Source organism: Heptranchias perlo, chromosome 4 (genome assembly GCF_035084215.1).
Source record: "Heptranchias perlo isolate sHepPer1 chromosome 4, sHepPer1.hap1, whole genome shotgun sequence".
NCBI classification, from domain to species: Eukaryota; Metazoa; Chordata; class Chondrichthyes; order Hexanchiformes; family Hexanchidae; genus Heptranchias; species Heptranchias perlo.
This window is the reverse complement of record NC_090328.1, coordinates 26,912,882-26,925,181: the sequence shown is the minus strand read 5'-3', so window position 1 is coordinate 26,925,181 and position 12,300 is coordinate 26,912,882. Positions and strand designations below refer to the sequence as shown.

Below are 12,300 nucleotides of genomic sequence, written 5' to 3'. Positions count from 1 at the left end.
ATTATCTTGAAGCACAGAGCCCGTGGAGAGAGGGCAAAATACCGAACGTGCGATTTTCTGTTCACCACTTGTACAATTCCTGCTGATGACAGTAATTTCCAGCTAAAATGATGATTGTTTATCGAGTGAGACATCTTTCAGGTGAGACGTTAAATTAAGGCCTCATCTGCCGTCTCAGGTGGACGTAAAAGATCCTGTGGCAGTATTTGAAGAAAAGCAGGGGAATTCTCCCACTGTCCTGGCCAATATTTATCCCTCAACCAACATCACTAAAACAGATAATCTGTTTGTCTTATTGCTGTTTGTAGGATCTTGCAGCGTGCTAATTGGCTGCCATGTTTCCTCATTTACAACAGTGACCACACTTCAAAGGTATTTAATTGGCTGTAAAATGCTTTGGGATGTCCTGAGGTCATTAACGGCACTATATAAATGCAGGTTCATTCAGTAATAGGGAAGGAAAATAGCCTGAAGAGTAATGACAGTCTTCTGAAGAGTAATGCAGCACTGCATTTTAATGTGATTTACATCATTGTATCATATGTTTGTAAATAAATGAGAAAAAACTTATAATCTCTTTTTCATGAAGACGGAGCCTCCAAACAATGCTGGGAATTGAGGGAAGAATTCACTGGGGTGAAATTGTGGCGTGTGTGTTCACGTGAAATTCCTTTCCCTGTTATTTACTGCTGTTGCTAGTCTATTTTAAACTGTTTATACCTTTGTTAAAGAAGGAATAGAAGAATTTCGTACAAACATGTTAACATGCTTGTTACTAATGTTGCTCAGCGCTATTTCACCCCATAGGTTCGCCACTGCAGGTTAGTGATCTCAGATAAACTGATAGAAAACAGTTAACCTATGGGGTACATCTCCCTGATAAATAAATCAGGCTAGGTATGGGAAATGGCAAGGACAAATTTGCATCTGATTATGGGATCAGAATTCCTCAGTGTGCTATTTTTAACACACTGATTAAAGCATTTGCATCAAATTCCTGTCTGTGCTATTTTTAAAAAAGCCATTAGTTCATTTAAAATAAATGGAATCGTGACTTTGTTGAATACACAGACATGAATTTGTCACAAATGTGTTAGCAAATGCATCGAACTAGGACACTGATGAATTTCAATCCCTGTAATTTTTTTCCTAGATGATATAAAATTCCCATATTTCCCCCCGTACATGTCTCACAACTCGCATGACTCAGAAGACAGTCCAGTAAGCCAAACCCAGTTTAGACCTATGGTGATCTTCAGCTGGTGAATGACAGGCATGTAACAGATGTCCTACAATAACCTTCACCTCTAACTTTCCTCTAGACAGTGATGCAAGGTTAAGCACAGCTGGAGATTGAAGACAGGTTTCCTGCTCCTGCTTAACCCCTTCTAATACATTGGCCCAGAATTTTCTGTAGCCAGTCAACAAACGGCAACCTGCCATTAGTTAGACTTGCCCTTGCCTGTTTAATTTTCATGAGATTTTGCACTGGAAGTTGCTGGAAGTGGGAGATGGAAACGGCTCGGCGCCCTCTACAGGGCATCTGGGATCTGTGTGAACAGGGCAAGCAACTGTGTACCTCCTCAACCAATCAGATTGAAGAATTGTTAAATGAACAGTGAAGAATCTGAACCAGGAAGTGTAAGTTAGAATAGTGAATTCAATGTCAAATCAGGTACAGAAAAAAAATAAAGAAAGGGAAAGAAAGATTGGATTAAGAGAGAGAAAAAAGAGACAGAAACAAAAAGTGAAAGAAAAATTTAATTTAAATTTTAAAAATCTCCACCAACAATTAAAAGCTGAATGAATGAGATTCCACACTTGTAATAGTTAATTTTCAGTGCCAGAGTGGTTGTTTGGCAGTAACTAACACTTATCACGCCCTTAAAAGGGGTACTTAGGCTGAAATGGACAAGCCCTAACTTTCTCTGGCGAGTTTAGTTCGTTTCAACCATGCAAGTACAGGAGCTTCACACTGTTCGATGCATTTGAATGGTGAGCCTGAGAGTGAGATGCTGCTTTTGCGAAGCTAATGGAGGAGCAGTGCACCTCGGACAGCAACTTCCAGATTTTCGCGTTTAACCTCGCATCTGCCCTTGCCTGAAGTTGCTGTGTGATTTGCGCATGAATAACGGTGAGTGCCGTGGGCCTCACCATTATTCTGACCGCAAATTCTGGGCCTTTGTGCCACTGTACAGCCTCCATCTTATTGTTACTTTACCTTTAAGGTTGTTAAAACTCTATTTTATTTCTACAGGTCACAGAAACCACTTTGTTACGTCACACCATTGCAGAGTGTCAGGCATGCGGTGAGCATCTTAACATTTGTTTCCATTTTTAATTGCAACCCTGAAATGTGACATTAACATTTAGTATGAGGGGCAGGGGATTTTCAGTTGTTCAGGAATTTTTCAACAGTCACCCTTACACCTCCTCTCCCACACATCTCTGACATACACTCCACCTTTTTTTAAATCTGGGAATCCAGGTTGGAAATGCAGAAATTGGATAATGTCATGTTTGCCCCCAAACCTCTGTAGAAAACCCCAATTCCATCAAAGTGCTCCACTTAACTTCCTGTCCATGAAATGACTACACTTGGTGACCACCAGCAAGCCCTCATATAAGGAAGTAAAGAGGCAGAGGTATTCAGAGAGGGAAATGCCAGAGAGTTGGACCCAGGTAGCTGAAGGCTCTGCCATAAGGCTGTGAATTCACTTCCAAGGTTAGAGGCTGGGGCAGGAGCTATGTCAACGTTCAAGATTAGCTGGATGAAGGAAAAGATGCTGAAGGGATATCGGAACAGAGTGGGTAAATGTGATTAGAACTATTTGCTTGCCCGGAGGGTAAATGCCGACACGGACTGGTTGGGCTGAATGGCCCGTTTCTGTGTTGTAACTTCTGTGTACTTCTGTATATTTCTAGGTATCAATGGTGGGGCAAAAGATGGAGGGGATGCACGAAAGGACAGCGTCAGAAGACAGAGATCGTAGGGGTGATATAGGACTAAAGGAGATTACAGCAATTGAGTGGGGCAAGGCCTTAAGGGATACAAAGATAAGCACAAGAATTTTAAACTTCAGGTGCTGGGGGACAAGGAGCCAATATAAGTCAGTGAGGACTGGGGTGATGGGTAAGCGGAATTAAGTGTGGGGGAGGATACATGCAGCAGGGTTTTGGACAAGGTGGAGTTTATGGAAGCCAGCAAGGAGAGTGTTGGAGTAGTTGAGCCTGCGGGTGCAGGGGAGGGTGCTGAGGCAGGGGTGGAGGTGTGCAATGTTGCAGAGTTGGAAGTGGTCTTGTGATGCAGAGACTATAGGGTCTGAAGCTGAGTTCAGGGACAAACAGAACATTGAGATTGCAAACAGTCTTTTTCTGCCTGCAAGAGTGGCCAGGGAGGGACGTGGAATCCGTGATTAAGGGACCAGAGTTTGTGATGGAGGCTGGAGATGATGGCTTTGTTCTTCCCAATGTTGAGCTGGAGGGCTTTAAGACTCATTCAAAACCACGAGGGTGAATTTCAATGGGGGGGGGGGGGTTATCCCTCTTGTCTGCTGTAACTTCGGCGCAAGAGTCGCGAAAGCCCCAGAGAAACGGCCCAAACCCTGTTTACACCATTTATCCGGGGTATCTGCAACTTTACTGTCGAGGTTGCAGTGAACAAGCGAGAAAATCCCGCAGAATATCACCCCGTGGAAGCAGTCTGAAAGTCTGATAACCATCTGTCTAAGTGGGAAAGCCAATGGAGTAAACAGCACAGAGATACCAGCCACTGGTGATTCTCAGAGTTTCACCCACAGCCTGCTTGCATCCAAAATGGCTCTTGCATAGCTGGAGCATGAAGCATAGCTCTGCACAACTTGCCAGATATATTACAGTTATGTCCAGCTACTTCCTCCTTCTTTTGTATTTTTAAATCGAGCACCACAATGTATCTTCCTATAGGCTTTCCTGACAGGAAGGCTACTTATATATATATATATATATATAAATACATGAAAAAAAACATAATTCAAAAAGAAATTTAGCTGAGAATGATATCGACTTTATCAATCCTAAATTGCATTGAAGTACTGGCTAAAACAAATATTCCCACAAAACACTTCCTTTAACCAACATTAGTTTTGGCAATAAGTGACTATATATTCTGGTGTTAATGCCCATTTTGGTTGATGTCTAATACCAGGAAAAAAATTGCTTGCAATGCCATCTTGAAGTTCTACCCTGTGAAAAAAGAATTTATTAGTATTAATGACTGGCATTATTTTAGTGTCCATTAAGAGGGCTGAGGGGTGACCTGATAGAGGGTTTGATAGGGTTGACGTAGAGGAAATGTTTCCACTTGTGGGGGAGTCGAACACTAGAGGTCATAAGTATAAAATAGTCACTAATGAATCCAATATGGAATTCAGGAGAAACTTCTTTACCCAAAGAGTGGTTAGAATGTGGAACTTGCTACCACAAGGAGTAGTTGGGGCGACTAGCAGAGGTGCATTTAAGGGGAAGCTAGATAAACACACAAGGGAGAAAGGAATAGAAGGGTATGCTGGTAACGTTAGATAAAGTAGGGAGGGAGGAGGCTCGTGTGGAGCATAAACACCGGCATAGACCAGTTGGGCCGAATGGCCTGTTACTCTGCTGTAGATTCGATGTAAGAGCTTATCAAAGGCGCTTAATGCTGATTGGTGCTGTTTTCCATTGGGTGCAATAAATTCTCCAATAAATTTTCTGTTTACAGACCAGGCACAGGTGGCATGAAGTTATAGTTAGAGGCAACATTTATTTAACTACAATATCTATAACTGTGTGGGTCGTTGTATGTATTCTAAATATCAATGTGGAATGCACGTGTAATGTGTGAAAAGATGCATGTATGTGTAATGCAATGGAAATGGGTGCAAACAAGTAAATGAGTGAGATGAATTTATTAGGGGCAATTTAGGTGCACTCATGTTAATTGGGGCCCGATCGATTTTTGTGGTGGGTCCTCATTATAATTCAGCCGTCGAGCTGTCAGTGCAAAACATGTTTCCCAATGAGCAACTCTCCGATTTGGAGGTGGGAATTCGGGTAACCGGCCCCTTGTGAACAGCCTTCTGCAACAGCCTAAAGGATAGGTGTATTTAACATTGGGATTAAAAAGAAGCAGCACTGAGGAGCAGCTGGCGACATGTGAGCAGAACTTACCGTAGCAACTATATAACATTTCAGATGCGTTAAGATGCAACACCCACAAGCGACTTCTAGAAAAATGTCTCCCAAAGCACCATCCAGCTTTACCTGACCACAGCTGAAGATCCCTTTAAGCCAACTAGGCCTTGAAAAAAGCAAACTTTGAGATTTGACTATAATCACTCAGTATATTTATTTTTCTGATGGTGCAGAATAAGTATTAAGAGATCATAGGACTGTCATCCGTAATAATTGAGTTAATAAAAAGGACAATATTGCTGAAGCTTTTTGGGCCATTGCATTTAAAGCATTGAATGAATGTGATAATTAGTTGAAGGTCTTGTCTATGAGAACTTGCCTTATGACTCTTGCAGCCTGCAAAGGTGTTTCAGCAGGATATCTTCTGCTTCATTGTTGGTGTCTTGCTTTGCCATTGGCAGTGCATGCTTATCCTCCTCCTTGTTCCATATTCCATCTTCCATGGATGTAATTCTCTGGATGGCAAAATTATACAACATTGGTCAGACTATGATGATCTTGGAGAGCATTGCAGACTTTATAGTAAGAGACCCCCTGATCCGATCCTTCAAGATGTCTGTAGTGTGTTCAATAATGATCCTGATGGCTGCAAAGGCCTTGTTGTATCTTCATTGAACTGCTCCGTGTGGCTGTTTCAAGGATGAAGAAAGAGAGAACTTGCATTTATATTGCGCCTTTCACCACCTCAGGATATCGCAAACTGATTTACAGCCAATGAAGTACTTTTGAAGTGTAGTCATTATTGGAATGTAGGAAACGAGGCAGCTAATTTGCGCACAACAAGGTCCCATAAATAGCAATGAAATAAATGATCAGATCATCTGCGTTTGGTGTTGGCTGAGGGATAAATGTTAGTCATGAAACTGGGAAAACTCCCCTTCAAATAGTGGATCTTTTACATCCACCTGAGAGGGCAGATGGAGCTTCAGTGTAATGTCTCATCTGAAAGTCAGCGCCTACCAATAGTGCAGCACTCCCTCAGTACTGCACTGAAGTGCCAGCCTAGATTATGTATTTAAGTCTCTGGAGTGGGACTTGAACGCACAATCTTCCGACTCAGAGGTGATGGGGCTGTCACTGAGCCAAGGCTGACACTTGCAGGGCTGAAGAGTGTAATCTTGGTCTCCTAACTTTAGCACAAAGGATTATCTTAAAGGCATCATGACTTCTATCTGGGAAATGGGTATTGACCTGCATGATCCTTTAGTACTGCTATAGTGCTGGACATTGATGGAGTGGAACCTCTTGTGGTTCTTGAAGACCACGGGGTTCTTTGTAGGGGCCCAGAATGGCAATGAGTGCCATCAATCATTCCCTGAACCTTGGGAACAGTCATCAAACCACACCTCAGAAATTTACTTTTCCGTATTTCGTGTCTCACTTTGATGGATGTGAGACTTGTCTTTGTGGCAGAAGGGGATGCACCTAAACTGAAGGCAGACACAATGAGTAAACGGAATGAAGCAAGGCGTGGCATGCCCAGAAAGCCAGGCAGCTATACTGTTCGAACACAAAGATCATATTTTAAATCTGCTCTTAAAGAGTGTTGCAGAAAAATTGCAGGTCCTTTCACTCTGCTGTCAGGATTCCGGGAGCAGGTGTTTGCTCTGCTGAACAACAGCTGTGACCTGCTTAATGTATCTGTGCACTGTGAACTGATGTTGCTGATGCCCCCTGTGGTAGCTTGGAATGAGCTGTGACATAAAAATTTCAGTACTGCAGTGACCCTGACTGCTACTGGCAGTACTGTTCCTGTGGTGGAGGTTATCTGCAGGTCAGATTCCAGGAGTTTGGAGTTTTCCTCGCACATTCCCAGGTGTGCCTGGGTCTGTATACACGGCCTTGTGGCTAAGGGTTCCTTTCATCTTCTGCCTCCATATAAGAGTGGATTCTGCAGTAGAATTCCCATATCCAGACTTGTCACATTGGTAAATTCTCCGCCTAAAAATCTGAGACAAGTGAACAAATTGCCCAGTGAAAGCAAACAGTGAAATATTCAGCTCCCAAAGTTAAAGGCCTGAAATTCCCCAGCATTAGCCCAAAACCTCCTAGCCCGCATTTGTTCTTGGGATGTGGGCAATGCTGGCAAGGCTACATTTATTGCCCATCCCTACTTGCTCTGAGAAGATGGTGTTGAGCTTTCTTGAACCGTTAAGGACCTTGTGCCGATGCTGCTTTCACAATGGTGTTAGATAGGGAATTCCAGGATATTGGTTCAGAGACGATGAAAGAACAGTGATATATAACCAAGCCAGGATAATGTGTGATTTGATGAGGAACTTGGAGGTGCTAGTATTCCCATGACATTTCTGCTTTTGTCCTTCTCGGTGGTGGATTTTGTAGGACTAGTAGGCAGGATGGGTAAAACATGTACACATTGCAATCCCAGCAAGAACATCCTGTTGAAAGGAATCAGACAACAGATTTAAAGCATTAGCAATTCAGTTTTAAGGGCTATATATTCACACTCCAAACACTTTAGACTAGAAATTGCTTTTTACAATAATAACAGACAAATAGTCAACATGTTTGTATGACTCCTGTATTTATTATTTTAATGGATGTGTTGACCCATTTGATTTAAATGGCTTAATACCATGGTTAAAATAGGGGAAAGAGGAATGTACTGTGAACGTGTTAAGTGTTCTTCCACTATAACAAACAATAGTGTTCAATACCATTGTCCATATATGGTACGGTTACTATATAGAATTAATTTCATATATGTGTATGTATATAGAATTTGCTGTTATCATGCTTCAAGTTATTTTCTGGTAAACTTGCAAGTATCATCATCAAAATGTAGTCCAGCATACGTCCAACATGACAATAGTCACTGCTCCTCAAAAAGTAATTAATTGCGTGAAGCACTTTGAGATGTTTCAATATGAGAGGTGCTGCACAAATACAAGTATTATTATCATCATTCAGCATTACTCTGTGACACTTAAATCTTGAAAAAACAGGAGAAAGGCTAACTAAATTTCTACAAGCATATTTGCAGTATGTATGTAAATGGAGTGGTTCATCTGATGCTAGGTACAGACCCGTAACTCAGTTCCACATATCAATCATTTCTAAATCTCCTATTTTAGGTGTTGGATTAATTGACCCGGAGGATGGTACTGAATCTCCTGTGACGCCCATCATTTCTAAACCCAGATGTGCTGCTCACTCTTGTTTCCGAGGTGTGAAATGTATTGAGACTCAGGATGGATTCCAGTGTGGCCCCTGCCCTCCAGGGTTTATAGGTGATGGAATTCGGTGTACTGATGTAAATGAGGTAGAGTTCAATGGCAAAATCTATGATGCATTTCTACTCATTTTATTTTGTAATCATTTCATTTTTGATTACAGTGAAACAAAAAAACACAGATTTTTTTTTTGTAAATCTTGGCTTACAGTTATCTTGGTAATGGATAATATTGACTTATATCTAATGGTCCTGATTCCCAATTTTCCCATGTAGTGTCAGATGAATCCATGCTCTTCTGGAGTTCGCTGTGTGAACACTTTCCCTGGTTTCAAGTGTGAGGATTGTCCAGCAGGTTATACAGGACGGAGAGTCCAAGGGGTGGGATTGGAATATGCAACATTAAATAAACAGGTAAGCAATGGATACCGCATGAAAGCCTTACTTGGAAGCACAATAATGTGGGAATTGGGAGTCAAGAGAGTGTAGGGAATGGGAGTGAGCAGAAGATGGGAATGGGAATCAAGAGATGGTAGAAACGGAAGTCAAGAGAAGGGACTAGTTTGGAAAGGGAATCAAGAGCAGGTGGGACTGAGGATCAAGGAAGCGTATAGAATGGAAGTCAGAAGAAGGTGGGAATGGAAATCAGGAGAGGGTAGGGAATGAGAGTCAAGGGAAAGTAAGAAATTGGATCAAGAGAAATGGGAATGAGACTGAAAAGAAGGGAATGAGTCAGAAGCAGGTGCAGAATGGGCTTCAAGAGAGGTTGAGGATTTGGAGTCAGCTAAGCGAGGAGAGAAGAGCATGGCACAGCCTTGCAATGTGGGGTGTGAGTGAGGAACAGAAACTGAGTTCAAGAGTAAATTAGAAATCAGAATTAAGTGAAGAATGTTCTTCTGATGTCACTTTGAGGAGCTCCAATCTTTTTAGTTGCTGTATATAAGCCTCTATATTCTTAGTTCCAGGTCTTATTTATTTATTTGTTCTCAACATGTGGGCAAAGCTGAAAAGACTGCACTTGTTGCCATCTTCAGTTGACAGTTGAGTGGCTAATCCACTTGAGAGGGTAATAAGATTCAACCACATAGTGTGGGACTTGAGTCACATGTGGGCAAAACTGGGTAGGGGTGGAAGTCAACCTCCCTAAAGGATACTAGTGAACCATTTGGGTTTTTACAACAATTCAGCAACTTTTTGTTGTCTTTTTTTCTCTGCTACTAGCCGACAGTTTACTAGATTTAGAATTGGACTATCCTTTAGTCTCCTCGGGAAAGCAACTCGTGCCTACTTTAGAACTTTAATATATCCCATTTATAAAAGTCTACTTTCTTCCGCTAGCTCATTCTTTTTGTTTCCACTTAGACTATTAACATTGTAAATCATGTTGAAACACATTATTGCATCTCCTTTTCATCATGATAAAAATAAAAAAGTTGCTAATTTCTGTGAACACAGTTTACAATGGTAGAAAGAATAACAAGATAAATGGATGCAAAGTTTATCGGTTTCTAGCAGTCTTGTTCATCCGTTTACTCACATCTACTTTGTGTTAATATTAACACAATGAGGAAAATATCCCCCTTAATAACTATTTTTAATAAGTGTCTAATGCCTTTGTGTTAAATTCTTATCTGTGGTATTTTAAGGTAGTCATTTAAGGTAGTCATTTAAATAGATTAGCAGCTGCATTAAAATAGCACAGACAGGAATTTAATGGAAATAGATTGACCAGTGCACTAAAAGTCACACCGAGTGGAAATTAAACCCCAAATTGCTAGCAAAAAGACTAAGCGGGTGAATTTCTACAAGAGTTCTTTCTCCCACTTGTCCACCAGAACATCAGCAGCAGAGCTGCAGAACCCTTGTGATATCACCTTCTTAGTGGCCAACAGCTCAATCTAAATGGGTGAGAATTCATTGATTACATTCAATCTAGTCAGAAAGGTTAGGAAATAAGGTTCATGGGAAACTGTGCAGGGTAACTAACCATAATGAAATGTATCTGCAACAGGTCTGCATTGACACAGATGAATGCAGTGATGGAAGGAACGGTGGCTGTGCTCTAAATTCCCAGTGCATTAACACCATGGTAAGAATTCTGACAACTCCACGACCTCCTTAATGCATTTTATTCAAAAGACTGCAGACTACTTGTCATAGGGAATGATTTTTATAAAAGTGTGAGAATGTTTGTTTAAGAAACAAAAAAATGTTTTAGCCATTAGGAATTGGACAATATAAGTTCCCTCCATTCCCTGTGAAAATTACCTTGTGTCTGTGATTCTTTCTGTTGAACTTTTATGTTGATAATGAGATCATGCTGATAAATTATTTAAATGCAAGTACTTATTCAACCCTCACTGAGTTGTGAATGGCATTACGGGGAGCTGCTGGGTGGAGGCCAGATCTTTCACACTGGTGGGGAGAGAGAAGGAAAATCAGAGGGATAGAGAGAGATAGCCCTCAACCTCTGGTTGCCTTCTTACTATCTGGCTCAGAGAGGCAATGACAAAGGACTAGTCACTCAACCTCTTGGGCATACATGTTATAGGATGAAGGGACATCAGGGAAACTGGGGAGAAAACAGAGACTTAATACCCTCTCACCTGCAAAGTGTCATCATATTCTGGCACAATGATGTTAAAACAAAAGAAAAGTCCTAGGTAATATTTTTTGCTCAAACTAGTCTCCCATTTTAAAGAAGAATATATTATCCACAGGAGAATTTTTGTTTACCAATTATGGAAATTCTTGAGTCAGGTCTCCCTCCCTCCCCAGTCAAGCGATGTTACTGACATGTATCCTGGACTGGCACCATAGAAAATAATTGACCTTTTTCTCTATAAAATGGGGAAGTACTTTAAACAAAAAGGTGCCTCTCTAAACTTCCCTTCTCCTTTGACCATCTGACCAAATTTACACAAACATATGAAAAAGGACAGGAAAAGACCAGCTCGTCCATTAAGCCTGCCCTATTGTGATAAGGTGCAAGCTGTGGACACCATTAAACCCATCCATTCATCCTGCCCCTGCAGTCACACAATAACCTGGGAGAGGCAAAAAAAAGAGGAAAAAACCGTAGGCCAATTTAGGGGGAAAAAGCTCTGGAAGATTCCCCTCCAACCCCTGAAGGCAATCAAGGAAGCTCCAGGAGACCATGGTAACTGATACCACTGTCCTTGTTAACCCGCCTACCTTCAATAACTTGATATGTCTTCCACTTGCAGCAAATTCAAACTCACTGCAGCACTGTCAACTTATTGCAGAGATCAATGAGTCTTTGTGAAAATAATTACTTACTGATATCTAACCTAACTTTATGATTTTGTAACTTGTACTGATGTCCTCTAGTTCTCCCCTATCTAGTTCAAATAACCTATGCACTTGGACAGAATTTTATCGCTTCATTATTTTAAAGACCTCAATCATATCCCTTCAAAATCTACGCTTTGCCAAAGTAAAAATTCCCAACTCCCTCATCCAATCCTGATAACTAAGGGCCCTTAAACTGGGTAGTGATGGAGTGGCTCTCTTATGAACTTTTACCAAGACCTTAATAACATCAGTACGTGAGGGGATAAAAACTGGACACAATCTTCTAGATATAGCTGCAGCAAGGCCCTGTACTAGGAAAAGACTGCACTTCTGATTTTATATTCAATCATCCTAGCTATACATTGTAACACTCTGTGGCTTTCACAAAAGCCTCACGACGCTGCTCATGAACCTTCAATGAATCATAAATTAAAGCTTTTCCCCACTCAACAGCCTTGAGCAGTTAACCTGGCATGATGTACATATGCTTGGAATTGCCCCGTCCAAATTCATCACTTGTCTTTATTAGTTATCGTGTTCATGTAAAAAAAATATAACAATCAGCTAAATATTTAATACAG

At 41.2% G+C, this 12,300-nt stretch overlaps 1 protein-coding gene across 1 annotated transcript in view; it reads left to right on the top strand.

The window, feature by feature from the left end:
* The window catches only part of LOC137320449 (thrombospondin-4-like), a 97,731-nt gene that overhangs the window by 38,957 nt on the left and 46,474 nt on the right, over nucleotides 1–12,300 (top strand). Inside the window, exons 6-9 of the mRNA XM_067982145.1 lie at nucleotides 2,258–2,309; nucleotides 8,307–8,494; nucleotides 8,681–8,818; nucleotides 10,416–10,493. Of these exons, the coding sequence (XP_067838246.1) occupies nucleotides 2,258–2,309; nucleotides 8,307–8,494; nucleotides 8,681–8,818; nucleotides 10,416–10,493 (456 nt within the window). The remainder of the gene's footprint in view (nucleotides 1–2,257; nucleotides 2,310–8,306; nucleotides 8,495–8,680; nucleotides 8,819–10,415; nucleotides 10,494–12,300) is intronic.